This window comes from Acanthisitta chloris, unplaced genomic scaffold, assembly GCF_000695815.1.
Source record: "Acanthisitta chloris isolate BGI_N310 unplaced genomic scaffold, ASM69581v1 scaffold14076, whole genome shotgun sequence".
Classification (NCBI taxonomy): Eukaryota; Metazoa; Chordata; class Aves; order Passeriformes; family Acanthisittidae; genus Acanthisitta; species Acanthisitta chloris.
The window spans coordinates 36049-57097 of NW_008678803.1; the positions used below are offsets into that span (position 1 = coordinate 36049).

Genomic DNA, 21049 nt, shown 5'->3' on the forward strand with positions numbered 1-21049 from the left:
CCCCAAGCCTGTGCAAAGCAGACAGAAGATGCTGCCTACTCAGAAAGAGACTATTTTTATAAAAATTCTGCCATCTTAAAAGCAAGCATGCAGGATATCAAGCAGGGGAGAGTTGGGTTCATCAGTTTTCCAATTCCCTTACAGATCAATTCTAAACTACCTTGACCACAACTGCATTCTCCTCCACACAGAATGGAAATAACTCTTCAACACTCACTTTCACCCCTTCACCCTGTGTGCATAAAACTCACATGCTAGGGAGGAAAAAACCATTTAGAAACACACGGCCATAATAAGTACAGGCACTTTCTCACTGAAAGATGGTAAAAAGCAAAGAAAGTTTCTCAAGCCAATCAATTAAGGCATCAGATCAACACATAGTATAGGTAAACTCTTTATTTTCAGTACTTCCAGCAAGAGCCAGCTCCCTGGAAGCAGGAGTGGTAGCACAACTTATGCATCAAGACCAAACATAGCATAGCAAGCAGTCAAGGAATATTCCAGATACCAGCTTAGCACTGTCACATGAAGTGGAAAAAAAAGAGGTAAAAATAGGAGATTTTTTCACTCAAGGAATATAGAAACCGTTCACTTTTACACTCAGAAAAATGTCTTGTGCCCCAGACATCATCTGAAAAACACTATTTCTGGAAACATAACCCAGTAATTTTCTCCTTTCAAAACATATCTTTCTCAGTGCTTTTTCTTGACAAAAGGCAGTTTGATTCAGCCATTTTTATCAAATAGTTTTCAATAATAATAATAAAGTTTGATTTAATGTACACATCAGCATCAAGAAGACCTACTTGGCTGACATGCAGTGAATATCCCTAAGTTTGCCTTCTCCCTGTCCTGCAGTCCCGCTTGGAATTGCCATTTGATAATCAAGAGCCACAACCTGCTCTGATGAATCAAATCTTTGCATCACAGAGGGCACATCTCTGGCCACTAGAATAAAAATTACACCATAAACAGTTTAAATTATTATGCAGATGATGTGACTTTCTTATCTCGTATGGTATGTCCATATTAGCTTTTTAGTTTGAATAAAGAATGTGAATCTCCCAAAATCCTTGGCTGCCCACTCACAGAAGAGTCTCTGAGCACAAGTGTCAGATTCCTTACTGATGAAACTAACCCAGAAGATGTGCTCAATAAGTGCATCTAGCATGGCACAACATATGCTTAGTCTCAGCTGTTGCATGGAAACCTTTAATGCAGCTTTTTTTTTCCCTTTAATTCAGATGAATCCTCTAAATCAGATGAAAAAACTCCATTGCAGCACAAGGATTTTTGTTTTGAAAGATGTAAAAATGATTTGCAATTAGAAGAGGAAAAAGTTTGGATAACCAGTAAAATATTTTCCTTAATCCCAAGAGAAGAAGACACAAGATTATTTCATGAGCCAAAAAACAAGGAAGCAGGTTTATAGATGGGTTGAAATACATCCCACCCCTGCACACTTAAGAACCCAACTTTGCTTAGTTAGAAGCAAAGAAAACAATTGAGAGGACTGAACAGAACTGTAGGAAATTAACTCGCATACCACATGTGCTAACAGGCTAAAAGACACAGTAACTACAAGTTCCTAAATTGGTGTAGCACTTGGAGAGAGGGACCAAAATTCAAATGGATCCAGAGCACTGACAGCTTGTGCTCACCAAGCCTGTACATGCAATGGAGATTGCATGTCAGCTTCTCTCCAGTTATGCATCCTGCAAACATCAGCCAGGCTGGCCCCTGAGTATGTCCAGATATGCCACTGAGGCTGCACAGCTTCAGCAGCCCAGAAAATCTGTAGTCACCACAGTGCTACAGGCAGATCAGAAAAAAGGTGTGTACAAGTGTTGAGTGAAAAGAGGGAAGTGAAGTAAAAACTTACAAAAGCTATTTATCAAAAACTTCTACTTCATTTTGTACATATAAACCAATTTCATTCTTTTCCTTTCAATGGGCAGACAGCGAAGAATCTTAGTCAAATGCCTGAGGAAAGCTGCGTTTTTTCAGTTGAGCAGTAATCTGGATGACCAGTCCCATGCTACAACAGGCAGTGTTACTGAATGTGCTGGTTTAAGCTGAAGTAGAGTTAACTTTCTTCATAGAGGCTAGTATGAGGCTATGTTTGGGTTTTGTGCTGAACACAGAGGTGATAATGCAGAGATGTTTTTGTTATTGCTGAGCAGAGCTTACATAGAGTCAAGGCCTTTGCTGCGATCCGTACTGCCACACTGGCAAGGAAGTTGGGGGTGCATGGGAGATTGGGAGGAGACACAGCTGGGACAGGTGACCCAAACTGACCAAAGGGATATTCCATACCATATGACATCATGCTCAGTATATAAGGTGGGAGGAAGAAGGAGGAAGGGGGGACATCTGGAGTGATGGCGTCTGTCTTCCCAAGGAACCGTTACGTGTGATGGGCCCTGCTCTCCTGGAGATGGCTGAACACCTCCTGTCTTCAGGAAGCAGTGAATTAATTCCTTGTTTTGCTATGCTTGTGTGTGCAGCTTTTGCTTTCTCTATTAAACTGTCTTTACCTCAACCCATGAGTTTTTGTAGCTTTTACCCTTCTAATTTGCTCCCCCATCCCATTGGTGGGGGAGTGAGTGAGAGGCTGCGTGGCTCTTGGCTGCTGCTGGGGTTAAACCACGACACTGAAGAAAAGTGATGACAAAACTATCTCCTATTTTGTGCTCCCATAGCCTCACTTATTCACAGCAATTGTTCTGTTTATGAAACAATCAAAGTGAAAGAAGATAGTAAAAATGAAGTGTTCAGCTGTAAGGCTCCTGAAATTACTTTAGCTTGCAGGCTAAGTTTTAGAAATTTACACAAAGGTAAAGATTTTATTGGCTGAAAATAACGTCTGGTGGTTCAGGCCATTCAATGCGCAGCTTTCTAGGACAAAGTGACCTGTCTCAACTACATGACTCACAACCTACAATACATGAAGGCAAGTACAAACCTGCTTAGCTAGACCACATGCACATAGAGCAACAGAGATGCTCAGGGACCTGACCTACAGCTCATGAGCAGGCTGGGCTCACATCATGTCATGTTGAGCCCCCTATTAACAGCAAGCTGCTCTCATGCTCACACACAATTCCTAGCCAGTGCTTACCAGCACTGAAATACAAACCCACATGGACTCGGCACTACTTCCCCTCTATGGACAGCAAAACGGGTCAAAGAAGAAAGACTCCTAAGATGGTAGCAAAAAGTTAGGTATAGTGGCATTCATTGTGGAAGGAGGGGCAGAACAGGATGGAAAGGAGCCTTCAGGGCTCATAACACAATCAGGCAATACAGGTTCAAAGATGGAACATCCATTTTAAAGGCCAGATATATCTTTGCTATTAAAAACCAAAACAAACACCACCACCATCACCCCTCTAAAAAAAGCAAAAGAAATCCTATTAAAACTACTGTACCACCCCAGATTTCAGAAAACATGGCAGAACAAGCAGTGGAAATTCAATGTGTCTGCCACTATGATGTGAACAAGCCCATACTTTCCTTAAACATAGAGTTTTAGGGAATGGTGGAAGATCTCCTTAGCAAGCAACATTCATGTGTGGAACAAAGGCAGCAGATCAAGCATTAGGAAGAGGTGATGTGGTAAAAAGTAACTGTGCTAGCACCTGAGAGCTGAAAAATACACTAACTCACATACATTGCCAGTAACATTGAGAAGGGGACAAACTGCCTACAAAGCATTGAGGAATACAAGGGAAAACAATGTATATATGAAAAGGTATACATGACTACACGTGGTAGGATAAAACAGGTTACAAAAGAGGGAAATTAAGATAATGGAAAAGCAACAGTTTTGAAATTCACATGCATTCCATGAAATGATACACCAGCCCTGGCATGCCTGCACTTAATCGCATCATGTTCATTGACTTGGGCTATCTGTACAACTTCTGCCATAAGTCTTGAGTTGCACTGAGCCAATTATGAATTCAGCTTTCATCCAGACACAGCTTTTGATTAGTCACTAGAGCTTCACAACCAGACATTTTGCTTTGGCCACCTGTATCCTGAAAAAGGGGAGAGAAGGGGAAGGAAAATACTTGCTTCGGATAAGTATAAGATGCTGAATTTAGCCCAAAAAAGAGAAGAACTTGACCAAGTATGTGTCCTTGTTAACAATCTCCAGACTCTGTCAAAGTACTACTTGGTCTGTTTTGGCCCTGTAATATGTTCCCTGTTGAATTTCTTATGTACTGGAGAGATTGTTCTGCAGCATTAAAAATATAATAATTGGGCTCTTGGCATTTATCTCTGAGGATTCTTGGGAAATTTCTTTCTGAGTTCTCAAAAAACACTCAATTTTCCTTCTTTCTAGAGCTCTTAAAGGAGTTTTTATTATGAGACACAGTGTTACAATTTTATCTAATCTGTGGTTCTTAAAGAACAGAAGGATTTACTTAAAGTTTTAGATTCATAGGAGTGCATTCACCACAGGATGAATGCTGGACCATTTCAAAGCCTAAAGGATATCTTTTTATTTACAAAATGTTTCAAAAATGTACAGCTAGGAAGCAAAAAACCCAGAATTACAGCTAGCTTGTTACAAACACATTTTTAACCATGCCTAATTTTCACTGTATAAACATCCACTGCAAACTGGGAACACTCATCAGTTTACTGTATATAACAGTAAATGGATCTATTACTTTAACCTGTACAAAATCATTGATTTCAGCACAGTCAAGCTATTAAAGCAAGAAAAAGTAAGTAACCATATTTCTCCAAAAGGCCAAATAGTATGCATACTATTGAGTGATTACAATAATACATGTTATTTGAGAAGGTTCATTAAAAATAGTTCCGTTACTCTTAACTCCTTATATCCATGTTCAAACATTTCACCATCCAATTGCCAGTGCTTCAGAAAACTGTTACTGGAAAAAGGAGCCTACAACAAAAATGGAGAGAGAATTTTTACAAGGGCCTGTGGTGATATGACAGAGGGGAAGGGCTTCAGACTTAAAGAAGGTGGGTTTAGATTAGATATTAGGAACAAATGCTTCATTGTGAGGGTGATGAGGCACTGGAACAGGCTGCCCAGAGAAGTTGTGGATGTCCCATCCCTGGAGGTGTTTAAGGCCAGGTTGGATGCAGCTTTGGGCAGCCTGGTCTAGTGGAACGTGTCCCTCCCACCCTCCCAAGGGTTTAAACTAGATGATCTTTGAGATCCCCTATGATCCGAGACATCCTCAAAAAAAAGTCAAAAACAAATCAAACAAACAAACCAAAGCAAAAACCCAAAACCAAAACTGAAAACACAAACACAAAATAAAACAAAACACAAACAAAACCAAAACAAAACAAAACCCACACCATTCAGGGGAAAGCAGGGAAAATTACCTACTAATTACATGACTTTCTTCTAACTAAAAAATCCCCACTCTCACATGTTACCTATAAAGTAGCAAGAGAGTAACTTACTTCTAACACAATGTGTAGACAATGCCACAAGACACAACTGCCACATAACATTGCAATACCAACCATATAACTACTGTCATCTCTTCATAGGCAAAGAAAGATGCAGTTACTAATTTTATTTCCTATTCACTTAGTAATGTTGTCCTAAATAAATGAATTCACTCCTTGAAATTCAACAACAAATACTTCAAGCCTTTAATTGTTACCAGTGAGTGTGATGAACCCCAATATAAACACAACACTGAGATTTCCCAAGTATAATCAAGTCCATCCCTTCTTGCCCTCATTCAGAGTTGGGATGCCTGAGTCCCCAGGGCATTTTACTCACTCCATTGCTATGCTACCATACCTTAAAGAAAAATAAACTGTCCACATAATCCCTGGTCAAAGATTCCCTTCACACTTTTTGTCTTTGACAAGGTGGCAGCCACTTGCCATCTCAGGAACAAGGAACAGCCTCCAAGCTTCCAGCAAGAGAACAGGGATTTAATTCATGTTGTGATTTTACCAATTCAGTCTTGTCAGTAAGCTTCAATAATCAGTCCTAATAAGCCTAAAATGTTAATCTACTAGAAAGTACCTAGTTTTAACCTGTCATTACTCACATTGCAAGATCACCTAGAAATCACACCACAGTGGCTTACTTTGTTCTAGCAAATAAAGTAAGTAAATAACAATAAGCAGCCCCTATCCAAAAGGGGTTGAAATACCCAACAACAACCAAATGAACCTTGAACAAACAAATAAATAAACAAAACCCAGAAAAACATCCACCAAAGCCAATACAGTTTAGCGAAAATTGTGAAGTTTCACCTTTCACTTACGTGATGAAAGGGGGATAGTGCAGTATAAGAAGGAGGATACCTTCTTTTAAGATGATTCCAGGATGTTTTTGAAAACTGTCACCATCCCATTGTAATTTATTTGTATTATTGGTGCACATGTAAACACAGAGACCAAAGAAGTAAAGGCTCTGGTCATGAAAACAGCAGCATACGAATTGCAAGAATACAAGACTTAGTTTCACAACATTTGGAAGCCTTTTATTGCCTTTTTACCTTTCATCTCTCACTCTTCTAACACACTACTCCCTGCAGCAATGCAGTATTTCCCATCAGTCAATCTAATAGGCAAGTGACTTGAACAAACAATGCCCCAGACACTGACTGATAAGGAGTACCACATCCAGCACAAGGTCCAGCCAGCGCAGCGCACTGGTAGGACAGACAAGGAGACACATAGCTGGTGATTAAGAGAAAACATGGGAAAAGGTATGGGGATAAGAAAATCCATCTTGCCTACAGTGATGCCTATTTGATAAAAACAAGACAAACAGATCTAGTCAACCATGAAGTAACATAAGTGATGGACTGGACCTGAACACCTTCTGTATTATAGGAAAAAATAGATTAACCTATCCCTTTCACAGCCAAAAACCCAGTAAGCGAAGGTAAATGAAGAAAGCACAGGAAGTACACTTAGTGAAAAAATGCTTTCTGGCAGCATCTAAATTTGAAATTGCTTTTGGGAATGACACCTCAGCTCCCAGCCTCAATTAAGTATTCAATACTTCTAAACAAACATGCATTTGGCATCTACTTCTTCTCTCTTTTCATTCAATTTTGAAATAGCTGCAATGCCAGTACCCAGACCTAATAAACAGGCCTCAGCCTGCACCTCTGTTCTTCATCTCTAAATTTTCCATTACATGCTAAATGCGCTTTCATAAATGGTCTGGCAAACAGAAGATACAAAGAGTGACTTTCAAATGAACACCTCTGCACTGCACCATAACTAAGGACAGGACAGATAATCTTCTGGTTTCCATATAATCAACACATTATAGATTGCAATATTCTTTGGTGATCCAAAAAAGGTTATTTTTAAACCATATCATTTTTCATAAAACTTTTCTTGAAACATATTCTACAATCTGTACATTACTATGAACTTTATTAGAAAATTATAACTATTAGAAAATACATCATCAAAATCACATTTGTAGGACACTAAGGAAAACATTAGTAATAGTTTGGATAGTATCTGAATTCAAGTGCTTTATTTTTGAGAAAGCATTTTAAACAGGTAATGTTGGCTTCCTTAGGGGAATATGGAGCATTTTCATGGTTTAACCCTAGTTGTCCACTAAGTACCATGCAGCTGCTTGCTCACTATCCCCCAGGTGGGTGGGAAGGAGACTCAGAAAAAGAAATACAAAAACTCATGGGTTGAGGTAAGAACAGTTAAATAGTTGGGAAAAAAAGGTAAAATATTATAACAATAATGATAATTGTAATTAAAAAACCCCAAACCAGTAACAAATAAATAAAACTCAAGAAAAACAAGCAATGCACAATGCAATTGCTCACCAACCCGCTGACTGATGCCCATCCCATCCCTGAGCAGTGGTCAGCCCCTTTCAGCCAACTCCTCCCAGCTTTCATACTAAACATGACATCCTATGGTATGGAATATCCCTGTTTGGGTCAGCTGTCCTGACTCTGCTTCTTCCCAGCTTCTTGTACAGCTCCTCACTGGCAGAGCATGAGACAGTGGAAAGACCTTGACTTAGGGTAAGCACTACTTAGCAACACCCAAACCATCAGTGTATTATCAACATTATTCTCATGCTGAATCCAAAACACAGCACTATACCAGCTACTAAGAAGAAAATAAACTCTATCCCAGCCGAAACCAGGACAAGCATATAAAAATGCTACCAAGAAACAATACTGGCAGCAGAGCTGCCCTCTGCATGTGTTCCAGTACAGTTAGGTGGCATTACTATTTATCAGACTCCCTGAAGCATTACAAATGGTGAAGCTTGCACACTTCTCATGCTGCTGAGATGTCACCACTCATGTTCTCCATGAAATAGTGGAATCAAGCATGCCTCCAAGTGCCTGACCCAGTCACTTCCCAGTTCCAGCCTCAAGAAAAACCCAAAGCCATATCACCTCTCCCACCTACCAGCCTAGACTTCTGCAGAAAGGAGCAGAGATAAAAAAGAAGCCATGGTGTTATCTAAACCGAACACAATTCCAGTTTATGATGTGGCACACAGTCAAGGTCAGGTTAGCTACTGCCAATGACTCCACTGTGGGTAAGGAGTTACTGGGCAACTGGAGGAGGAATAAATGATCTGAATTGCTCTTAATGCGTACTTGCCAAAGAAAGAACAATGTTACAAAATACAGCACCTCTTGTATAAACTGCGTGCATAAGTGCATAACACCATGCTCTCTTATGTAAGTGGTTTTTTAAAAACTGCTCCACAATTTAAAGAGTCAAGCTTTGTGTCCGTCATCACTTAAAGTCCCTGACAACCCTGCTCAGGCTGCAGCTCAGGTACAGAAAGGTGGGCAAGGAGATGAGTCTGTCCTGTCTGCAGTCCTCAGTCCAGTTCTGCTCTCTGAGCCTGCCTGACCAGGGCTCTCATCACAGCCAACAGAGTACTACATTGCAGGCATTAAACTCACCAATAACTGTAATGTTTAAAAAATACTAAGTTAAAAGATGGTGTGAATCTGACACCCTTTTACTTTACAGCTGTAGTCTTCTCCATTTCCTCTGTATGCCTCAACTAGCCTTTTTCACAATAGATGCGTAAGCTTTCAGAGTTGGAAAAAATTCCCAGATAAAATAAGGAATTCTGTTTCCATCCAGAAAATTAAAAAATACAATTTCAGGCATATTACACTATATGTGATAAATAAGTAATGTACTAAGACATCTAAAACTGCTAATTTTTTTTACAAAATCATTATTTACACATACCTTACTTAAAAAGCAGTGTGAGAATTACAAACTTACTGATAAAGTGTTCTAAATAATTATGGTCAAAGTAGATTACTCCTTCATCCAGTACAAGTCAGTCTCATGATAGGAAAATGACCAATACATTAAGAACTGTACACTAGCACTGTAGTTAAACATACAGAATGACCAGTTCACACCAACACTGACAGTCCGGTACATGTTGTCACCAAAGGCATTTGGTTTTGGTTGATCTCAGAATATTTATGGCATCCTTGAGAACGCAGGAAGTTCTTTAAAACAAATATTATACAAAATTTGGATCAGTAGCGAAAAAATGAAAACATTCTGAAAGAATGACAAAGCACAGGGGAAAAGAGCTATTGTGCAGCCAATAGCTTCAAAACCAAACACCCACTCGTAACTGGCAATTCTTAAGTCATAGAGAACAAAAATGTCTGCCCTAAAGTGACATGTGAACTAAAGGCTGAAATGTGAGTTACAGAGAGAAAAGAGAAAAATGCTTACCTGTGAATAGAAAAAGAAGCAATAGATCTAATGAGGGATGCCACTGCTCCAACTTTAGCAGCTTCCACTGCTCCCTGTGTTCTGTACCGCACAGTTTCACCATAACTGATGAAAGGTTCATTGTAGACAACAATCTTCCCCTTGGCCTCCTGAGCTCTTTTGTGCAGTTCATCAAAAGAGGCTACCACTATGACTTCTGCTGTAATTCCTGAAAGAAAGTATTACAGTGGTTTTAACACTGCTTTCCTACAGCTCTCCTATGACCACTTTTAACAGACAGAAAAGCATGGACTGTGCAGAACTCAGGAAATCAGATTAAATTTTTTACTGGTAAAGGAAGGCTATACGAAGTGTTCGTCAGGGATCGGTGCTAAATAGATGTAATAGCACCCTGACCAAGTACACACAGTTCTGTAAACTGTGCTATCAGGTTGGCATTAAAACATAACTTGAAGGGCAAGAAGGATACACAGGGGGAATTTTGTTCTCTGCATGTGCTTTAATGCCTCACTGCAATCATCTACGGTACAAAAACATTTGCAAAAGCTGCCTATGGGATTAATCAAAAAAAAGATAATAATCTTTTCATGGAATTGTTTTGATATGTTGCTAAACAACTTAGCTTAACATAAGACAACTGGAAGCACATATTTTCAGACTGAAACACTTATCAAATTCTTTAATCCATAAATGAAATTAAATTAAAGCTCTACAGTTTCAAGAAATTGCTCGGTATGCTTGATGATGATGATGAAATATAATCATCATCATCATCATCATCATAATCTTCATATTTAGTTCAGGAGAATACTGCAGTTCTACCGGTTCTTCTTCTGGGAGTATTTCCAGGAACCCACATTTCCTACTTATGATACAGAAAACACAGGCAGGTACTTCTGCAGAACTATTCATACATGGTAAATTAGATTCCATCCAGCTCTTTGTTTTTAACAGTTGGGATAGTTTTAAATTGCTGTTTTATCTTGCTTGAAAAAAACAAAGGATGTTATACATAAGTACTTTTCCCAAAGCCAAAGAACCCTTCAAACTTTTTAGGACATTAATTGAGGAACTATATTTCACAGCATTTGAGAAGTAATTCATTAAAATGACCACTATGCCTAAAATCCAGTTTTGTTGATTGGACACAGAGATAAGTAGAGACTGCTTAACAAGTGGGCTGGGACTTTGCTTCTAAATATAGAAAAAGTAATAGATGCTTGAAATTTTGGTGTTGTACATTTCATCTAAAGTCAGAAAATGCATCAGAGAAAACTAAACCTAATAAAAAATGTCTAGCAAGGGTTTGTCAAAGAAGTTAAAGTGTCATGTTTATAAGAATAAAATGATTCTCCTTGAAAGTCCCATGTTTTAGGTGTTTGGGGATTTTCTTTGCATGTGGTATAAAAATTATTTTAAGAAGATTTCAAAGGCTTGTGTTTAGGACCATAATACATGAGAAAAGCTGTTAGAAAAATAGGAAGATCATCTCTCCCAGCACCACTCTATTCAGGCTCATGGCATCTTTAAGATGAAATGACAGTATACTTCAAAACCTTACAGAAATTGTTTCATACAAAAGTTTGGTTTCTTTAGAGTTCACCACTAAGAGGGCAGGAGACACCTACTGCTACAAAAAAATCATGTGAGGTTTTGCTATAGAAATAACCCAGAACTTAATAATTATTCAGATTCTTACCTTTACAGAAAGAGGCACAGAGTGCCAAACGAGAAAATCACCTTCAAATTTTACTAGCTGCTGTTGGCAGGCAGGTGAGCATGCTAACAGACTCCAGCTGCTTCTAATGAATGGCAGGTTCAGCTGCCTAGCTGAGGCTCATCCTAGCGACAGGATCATTTTGGGTATGGAACCATGCCACTAGAAATAAAGCCAACTATCTGCAAAATTTCATTTTCCACAAGAGAAGTCATGGTCTCAGTAGGTTGATACTGCAATCCGTATTTCATCTTAGCTCCCCAATGCTCCACTTGGATCATGCAGCAGGCACAGGAAGGACACGTGTTGTATTGGTGACTGTTCGTCAAGGGAAGCAAGGAGTGTAACTCTTCTGGGGATTACTTTACTGCGTTCATGCACAAACGCCAACTCTGAAAGGTTTTTGGAGGAAGTTACAGACAGCAAGTAACTATCTGTAATTCCTGAGGAATATCATAGATAAGTATATTTATGGCCCTTCCTAGATGACAGGCATCAGGAGTTTGTACAGTGAGCTTTGTGGGAATTAAAGCTAAGTGAAAGAACACAGAGCTGCAAACTCCTATCAGTAGTATCTCTACTTTTGAATGTTCCCAAAGAAGCTAATTAAAGCCATCCTTTGATAAAAACAAGGTTTCTCTCTGCAAGTTTAACTTAATGGCAGCACAGTACACATAAAGCATCAATTACAGCGCTCTCTGTAACAAAGTAAAAGTTCACTCTTGTGAAACTTCTAATTCAATGACCCATTTGCATTTTAGTCCCATTTTATGCCATATCGGACTCTTCTGTTAAAGTGACAAGAGCAATGTTTATCTTAAACAGTATGTGGGCACACATACATAACCCACCCTACGACCTCCTGTGCAAAAGGAGAAAAGAATCAAAAAACCCAACAGTTTATCAGTTTAAAGAGAATGAGTTGTTCCTTTTAGAAATGGGAAATGCCTTACCTTACTGAGCCGTTAAGCAAATTAACAAAACTCTACCCCTAGCATCTCCTACCAATTCAGTGCCTCATGGCTCCGCTTCCCATGTCAAAAGCTGTCCTCTCTCTTTCTTACTCCTATCATTATCTGATCCAAAGCTTGGCTGTGTATTATTGAATAGAATTATTCAGAAAACCCATGTAAGGAGGGAGACAGATTGCTTGCTTACTTAAGCAAGATATAAAGATTATAACCCACATGGTCCAAGAGATGAATGCAGAGTATTTGGGGAATTAGCTAAGTAAAGGGCATGAAGCATAGAAGACAGAATTATGAACATGATAAACTTGGCTGACTGTATGGAACCGAAGACTATTTATTTGTTCCCACCACATGAAACATTATACATATTGTTGGTTTGTGCAACTGAGCAAAACAATCTAGGTAGTACTATGGGTTTCCTCTCATTTCCCATATTAAACAGTAAACTGCACCCTGTTATTTCTGAGAATTTAGGCACAGGAAGGACGTTAATGGTAAGTACAAGCAGGGAATTTTCAAGTACAAACAAAATTACATTTTACAAAGTCCTCTGTACACTGAAATGTATGTTTCTATCTAAACACTTGAACAAACCACAACTTTGATGATCACACTGCCAGTTCAAATAAATGGCGTGGGATGCATTAGCAGTCTAAAATCCATCACAGGTAGGATGAATACAAGAATGATTACAGTTACCCTTTGTTAGCTACAGAAAGTCCAATTACATAAATACACACACACATATGCACACACACACACACACATATATAGGCAGCTGTAAATCAGCTGTCTGCAACACTGCCATATATCAGGAGTCTGATTCTTCACATGTCTGGAGAGTCACCTTCTAGCACCTGCTTACCTGCCAGCAGTGATGCCAGAAGTAGCTTAATTCAAAGGAGATTCCTCACAGGCAAGTTATTCTCAGCAAATTCTTAACTCATTTTAGTATCTGGAGCTATGCATCTGTCTGTGTTAGAAGAGTAAGAAAAAAAGGAAAATCCACCCAATCACTAGATTTTAAAAACTGATGGATCTCTATTAAAACATCAAGGAAACTTCATACAGAATATTGTTGCTGTTCTTGGCCACACCAGGGCAAGGCATGGCAAGAATTTACCATACTGTGTATTAGGAATTCCTGAGATTTGTGAACCCAGTCTCTACTGGGTTTTATTTCTTACTATCCTAGAAACACTCTATTCATAAACACACAGAAATTCAACCAAGTTAGTTACAGCCCGTTGCTCTCTTAAAAGAATTTAGTAAAGCCAGAAAAAAATATAATTTGCATACTCTTCAGTCTTACTGGATAGCAATTTCCTCATTACTTAATTATGGTCTTATGCTCTTCTTTTTTCCCCCAGTCTCAGTTTTGTCATCCAGTATTAACAACCGTCCCTTGGAGAGCTAGTTATAAAGCCAAATGCAGCCATCACTAATTTGACAATAAATTGTTTTCAATAGCAGGAAGTGAACAACTCACCCCTATGCACTTACCAAACTTCATTTATTTCACACTGTTAATACATGAATTATAATTTCTCTTGCAAATCACACTATGGAATAGTGATGCTACTGATCCACATGCACTGAAGCTGCCACTGACAAATAAATAAGCTGATGGGGAAGGCAGTGGTTGCTTAAGAAAATTAAAATACAATATTTTTAAGCCTAGATAAAACAAAGCTGGAAACTACATCAACTAAGTTTCCACTAAACTTTCCTAAACTTAAAAATTTTCATCCTAAGCATAAAACACTGCCTGAAATATCAACAAAAAACCTCAACAACACATCTAATTGTTCCGGTTCTGGTGGGAATTTTGAAACTGGAGAAGATGTATCTGAAATACAGTCTGGCCTCTGCAATCATGAGAGCAAGAGGGAGAGAGAGTGCTACCTTTCCATTCATCAGAACCAGGCATCAGGACATCAGGACATTTCCTATTCATGGTTGAGGAGGAAAGAGTAGGAGCAACAACACACCACAGGCACAGTGTGTGAAGCCTATCTGATGATTGCAGCCCTGCCTCACAGACTAGTGACATCAGACCACCCTCGTATCTCATCTCCTGGATGGCTGCTTCTTCTCAGCTTTCTCTGTTTCCACCTTGACTCTACCACAAAGCTAATTTAGCCTGGAAGCTGCCACATCAAAGTATACTGTATTCTGTGCAGACAGCAGCCCCAAGCTTTTCTGACCTTAGACTGGCTAATCCCATTGTCCTTCAGACTTGACCATATCCCCAGGATAGAAATACCATGTCCCTGCTTCTTTCAGAAATGGCCCACAAGCACTGTCTTGTGCCTATTTGCAAGGTAGTTTCTCTCACAGAGTTACTGAGAACCTAGAATTTGTTTTGCATGGGTCACAGGATAGAACTGCATGTACAAAGGTAGGTATCTATGTCTGGAGATAGGTAAGAAAGGTAGTTATTGGGACAGGTCAAAGGAAAGAAGGTCCAGAGGACAATGGGAAAAGGAAAATATATTCTTCAAAGCTAAGTAACATTAGGGACCTGGCATTACATCCTTTTCTCAGTTCAGCATCCTCTATAGTCAGCTCAGAAAACATTTTTATCCTCTACTTCTATCATACCTCTTTTAAAAGCATGTAGCTTTTCAGCTTTCTGCTTTCAGCTTTCCCCCAATGCCCCACATAATTCAACTAGATTTTTAAGAAAAACAAACCCAAATTCTGTGTCTGTAATGAACTCATCAAATTAAGGCTTCATGTCAGGCTGAAGCAAATGAAAGATTAATATCATGACTCCCTCAAAAATTACTTTTTTCTCCCTCAAAAATTATTAGCATGAAAATTTGGAATATTTTAACACCTAGAAACACATTTGCTCTGTCAACACATAAAATATGCATTGATCTAAGAATTGTAATATGAAGAAAAGATTAAATACTTTAGGGGAACTGTGAAATGAAGAGGGCTTTTATCCAGAAGAAAGATTTTGTAAAATCTGAATATACTTCTGGAAAATGTGACCTCACCTACTCCGTGGAACAGCAAAGAGAATTACTTCATGAAACTAAAATTACATAGGAGAGTTATCCAAGAGAATATGAGACTATTCAGCTCTGATCCATAGCACAAAGACTAAACGTATTGCACTGTTCCTTAAGAATAAAACAGGAAAAATAAACACTATATAATAGTTAGATTTTCAACAAATATGACTTACAATTTTCAGCAAGTACTGGATCTCATTAGAACACTTTGGTTTCAATAACTTGTAGCTACTGTGCAGCAGCAAATCCTAGCAGTAAAGGGGTTGGACCCTAACCCCTGCACAAAGCCTTGGATGTCAAAACAGCAGGGCAACAGGTTAGGGTCTCCCAGGAGCAGCCCTGCATAGAGCACAGGCCTCTTATGCAGCATCTAAGGAGAATGAGGCATCCAATAACAAGACCTAGAAAAGTCAGTTTCAGAGAACACAGGTGCTCAAGGCAGCAAGTACTGAGGGCAACCATTCCCTCCTTAGTGAGCCAAGGTGCCAGTCACTGCAGGCTATCCCTGGGGATGGAAGGTGACAGTGCCATCCAGCCATGCATATACACATCACACATGCAGAAAATCATATTCAAATCCTGCCTCCATTAGCTTCAGTCTGGGCTTACCATCCTTGAGGTAACAACCCTCAACTCATGACACTGAAAAGGACCAAGACCTGAAAATTCAATTTTTTGCTATTGGCAATCCGCATATTCCCTTGAACATTCATTGAAGTCGTGACTATAACCCATGTTGTTCCCAGACAGCTTGTCAGCCTCAAAGCCACACATCTACTCCTACTCTCTAAATCTCTGAAGTGCCACTGCAGAAACTTTTGGCCCAGATGCTGAGCCACTGAACACCACAGCATCTAATGTTCTTCATGGATATCATCTTTTACATTCCAAGAAAAACAGTAGCATAATTACCATACCACAAGCCGCACTGCTCTAAGTAATAATAAACAATCCAGGCAGCAAATACTGAGGCTCATGGTCTCAGAATGAGACTCAATAGCTCCTCACACATGGAAAAAGAGGGATTCAGTGAAGAAAGGAGGGCTTTACCGGGAACTGTGCTCTCATGCATACAACCCCCTCCAACCCTTCTTCTCAGAACTCAACCCCTCATCAAAGGGGTACCCAAGTCCCTCCAGCAGAATCACCTTTTCTTCCAGTAGCTCAGTGGTCATCCAAGACGCTGGAAACTCAAGAGTAAATCCTCTGATACACATTAAAATTAGCGTTGTTTGCTGGCCTTTCCTTTATCTAGCTGAATTCCCTAATCCACTTCTCCACTGAGGAAAAAAAGGAGGGTCAACACTGGGGGGAAAATGCATCAGCCAAGACTGGGGCCAGACTGTTTTTTTTTCGGCAGCTTCCCTGGCTTAAAAAGATGGTGACCCTACAGCAACGAAACACACCTTCAACAATATAAAGACACATATTATCCTTATTTTATACATAACAGGCTGGAACTATTTTCATATTATCTGAGTGCAAGACTCCTACCACCTTCTGTAAGAACGTAACTGGACCAAATGTTGACAGTTAAACAAAAAAACCATTACTTGAACACAGAAACTAGGAAAAGGTCTGCCAATACATCTTCTTCAGATTTATATTATTTCTGTTTTGCTGCAACAAAGTGTATATAGAAACCAGAGACTGTTCCTTTTTCAAGGAGACATTTTGAGGCAGGCTGCATTCTGGAGTTGGTTCTGCTTGTCAGTATGTCTTTAAAATTAAAGGGCAGGGTCAACCATCAGGGTAAAAAAATGTATTTTAAAACACATGCAAAAAATACGAATTCTTTGATGCTTTATGGTCAAACATCTGCTAAACTACTACTTTCCTTCAATTATGGGATTCTCAAAGCAACAATTATATCTATTTTCCTCAGCATTTGGGGGATATAATCAGTACTACCAGAAATCAACACAATCTGTCTCTATATATCTTTATGTTTTCCCAATGTTGAAACACTCAAAATGAAACAAGGGCATTGACTAAATATGGTAAATCTCCAGTTTGACAGTTCCCAAAACTGAACACTTTCTAACATTCAATCCTCTTTGTTACCTAGGAATCTGTTTCTTTGAGACTGTGACCATTTTCAATCTCTGCTGACTTCTGGAAATCCAGGTCACCCTGTGTTTCATGCTTCTTCTCTCCCTGTCACTAACACAGGCAGGAATGTTACTCCCTCCTTGTAAGGAGATCAAAGGAGGTGAAAACTTTCTCTTTGACCCAACACCTTCAAATCTTGGGATACAGTGAAAGGGAGAATGTTGGGGGGTTTTCCTCTTCAATAGAAAAATCTATCCTTTTCTGTACTGTCCCATTTTGCTGCATAAATCACATGGAATCTGGAAACTTGTCATCCTTGCATGTTGCTCAGTCATGAAGACGAAAGCGTGATTTTATCCACATGATCACAAGGTACCAAAAAGCCTCCTGCACAGCATCACTGTTCCAAGTGAGCCAACTAGTTCTATGCCAAACTCATATCTGAGCCAAAGTGGGCAAATCCCAGCAAATCCAATAAACAAGGAAAGCTCTGTCCACATCCCAATAGGCTTTCAAACCCATAGGTATGGGTTAGATAGAAGACCTGCAGGAAGAGACACTCCTGCTATCCTGAAGTCAATACTGGCTCCTTTTGGCTAAAACAAGGCAGATCTGAATTGCTGATATTCCCTCGCTAAGGGAAATAGTTCACATATTTCTGATGTCATTTAAGGTACTCTTCTATTTCTTTTTTCTCAAGAATAAGGCACAGTGACAATTTCTGGTTAGAGCAGAGGAAGCAGTTCTGGGAACAAATTCCTCAGAAGTGATGAGGCAGTGGTTTGCACAGCGTAACTACACATTTTTATTCCATGCTTGGGATGAGTGAGAGTTTTAGGATAGGTGCTTTTCTGAACAGCACACCTCCCAGTTCTCTTTCCTGGAGAGGCTGGTGATGAGCAGCTCTCATCAGACATTTCTGTCAGCCAGGCAGTAGGTCCAGTGAGCGGAAGAATAAGAGCCAAGAGCTAACCAGGGACTAGCTACCCCACATAACCTCCTTAATCATGAAAACCTGTCACAGCTTGCACAGAGTAAGATGAGACCAGCAGAAATTGCTCAGCAACAAACAGTAGGATAGACTTTAAGTCAGAAGGTAATTTAATCAAAATTATTCCACCACGTGTGAGAAGCTGCCTGCAAACCTGCTTGCTCTTTTGTGAGAGATCTCATTGCCGTGCAGTCTTCTAACACCAATACATACACCTCTTCAGACACACAGCAGGTCTCAGAGGAAAGCAAAAATGTGAGCAAGAATAATGAGTGTTTTTTGAACATTACTCAGTATAAACCAGAACTGGATAATAAAACCTGATCTTTCAGAACATCACCAGCCACAGATGCTAGCCTGACCATTCAGTCTTCAGTATAAGGAGATCTTTAGAGATGAAAAGGAAGGGCACAGTTAACCTCTGTGAGCATTTTTAACATGCAAATTAAGTATGTCTCTAAATGAAAAAGGAAAATCTAGGAGCAAAGCCAGGCAAGTGCAAAAAACTACACGGCTAAGACAGAGAAGTGACGAACAGACTTTTTGGGATGCGAAGATGTTTGCCAAGACTAAATTGCAGGTTCTCTTTGTAAGTTCAGTAACCCTTGTTCAACACCAAAAACATCTTTTTAATTTTAGCTTCCTTTTTAGGAAGCTTGGAATAGGACTGGAAAGGACATGAAGTAAGTTGTAGGCTTAAACTTAGCTGTATTTTCCTATCAAAGCACTAAACCTTACATATATCACGAGACAAACAGATATTATTAACGGGTTTAGTAGTTTTGCATTTTAGGCATGTGTTTGCCTCAATATCACAGAAATACCTCAGACAAAATTTAGAGTATCAGTTTTGCAAACCATTGATTTATTCCAAGAATACAATAATAACTATATTTACTTTGTTGCAATTTGAAGGACTATATATTATTTTCTAAACAAAACAGCTTTTATATGCTATTTGTTTCATTTCAAACAGAAAGCTTAATATCACAAAAATTTACAATTCATAAAAAAATTATTAGTATCATGTACCTTTTATTTCCTAAACTAAATTTATTTTCTCATAAAGGAACAAGAATGCTTTTGAAGTGGTCTAGGAATAAGTATATTGGTTTTTTATGGAGAGCAGTCACAGAAGAAAGTTATCATCTGGCCTTTAAATAACAATCCCGAGGAAGCCCCACATAAGTATGTACAAAAAGAGAATCTTATAAATCATTTTCTTTGCAAGCAAGCTAATAGTTTGGGGCTTATAGACCAGAATATTGTTGAGCCTAGCAAATGGTCATTCTTGTTTCTGAAGTAACATATCACACATGACCAACTAAAAGGCAACACACAGTCAATAACAAGTGACAAAGACTTTTCCAAGGTGAGCATGAGAGGGGGAAGGGAAGGAAAGGACACACAGATACCATTATGCTTAGCAAGGGGCTGGAACTTTCCAAGACCAGTACAAGATACTCCTCCTTTTCCTGCTGTCTTGTTCTTTCTCAGAGCAAAGGGCCGAGCTTGGCAAGATAGGGTATGACAAGAAAAGCAGAAATCACGTGTTAACTAAACGCCCCGTGGAGAGCTTCTCTCCTACCAACCACAACAGAGGACCAGAATATTTGGAAATGAGATGCAGCAGTGTTAAAAAAAGGGTATAGATTTAACAAAGTGTTCAGGAATCAGCTCTAATTTTACAAGCCTGTTCAACCAAACTGTATTAAACCAAACAGCATCATTCACAACCATGGCATAGAGAAAAGTCCCAGACAAATAGCATCTTGTTTTGCAGAACTATTGGAGCAGGAAGAAAACCACAGTTTGACCGCTGAGACAAGGTATAATACAGTTTGATGTTAAAAAGCAAATGATGTGTAATTCCAAAAGGAAGAGTTACCTTCTGGAGGAGTTGCAACACTGTTCCCAAGTCCCAAAATAGCAATGCTGTGATTCCTTGGCTCCCGCATCATTGCAAACTCTTCTCCTCTTTCCCAGTGTGGTACTTTCACAGGCTCCAAATGTACATTTTCAAGCCCGTCTTCCTGCAGGGCATTGAACATATATTTGATGGCTGCATCTAGGTTTTTTGAACCACTGAGTCTTGGTCCAATGGTATCGACAAAAAGTGCTAATCTTTCATAGGATCTGTTCTGAGCCTTTCCATAAACAGCAAGATCAATAATAGCCTTAGCAATATCAGTATAGCCAGCTATCTCATTTTTAATGTCTTCAAATGTTTTCAGGTAATTGCCACCTCTTCTCAAAGATTTCCCAGAATACTGTGGTAATAAATTCATGAAACATATTAAGAATAAGTACTTCATTTTTTCCCTCTTTTTTTTTCTTTTCCACAGATGGCCTGTTAGAGAGGAAAAAAGGAGAAAAAAAGGAATATTAAAAAAAATCATAAAGCTATCAGCAATATTTTTTTGCTATTTGTATTGGCAGACAGAAATTAAATCACTTTATCATGAAAACGCTTTGATCAGAACTGGCAGGAAAGTAAACTCAACTTGGAGACACAATTATTGAAAGCAAATGAAAAAGATACTTAGACCAC

At 39.1% G+C, this 21049-nt stretch overlaps 1 protein-coding gene across 1 annotated transcript in view; it reads right to left on the minus strand.

Annotated features, from left to right (window-relative positions):
* CPQ (carboxypeptidase Q) overlaps window positions 1-20844 on the minus strand; it is a gene marked incomplete at its 3' end in the record, with an annotated part of 36136 nt that extends 15292 nt beyond the window's left edge. Inside the window, exons 1-2 of the mRNA XM_009077058.1 lie at window positions 20387-20844; window positions 9742-9949 (exon numbers count right to left, since the gene is read on the minus strand). Coding sequence (XP_009075306.1) covers window positions 9742-9949; window positions 20387-20813 — 635 coding nt within the window. The remainder of the gene's footprint in view (window positions 1-9741; window positions 9950-20386) is intronic.
* Between the last annotated feature and the right edge of the window lie 205 nt (window positions 20845-21049).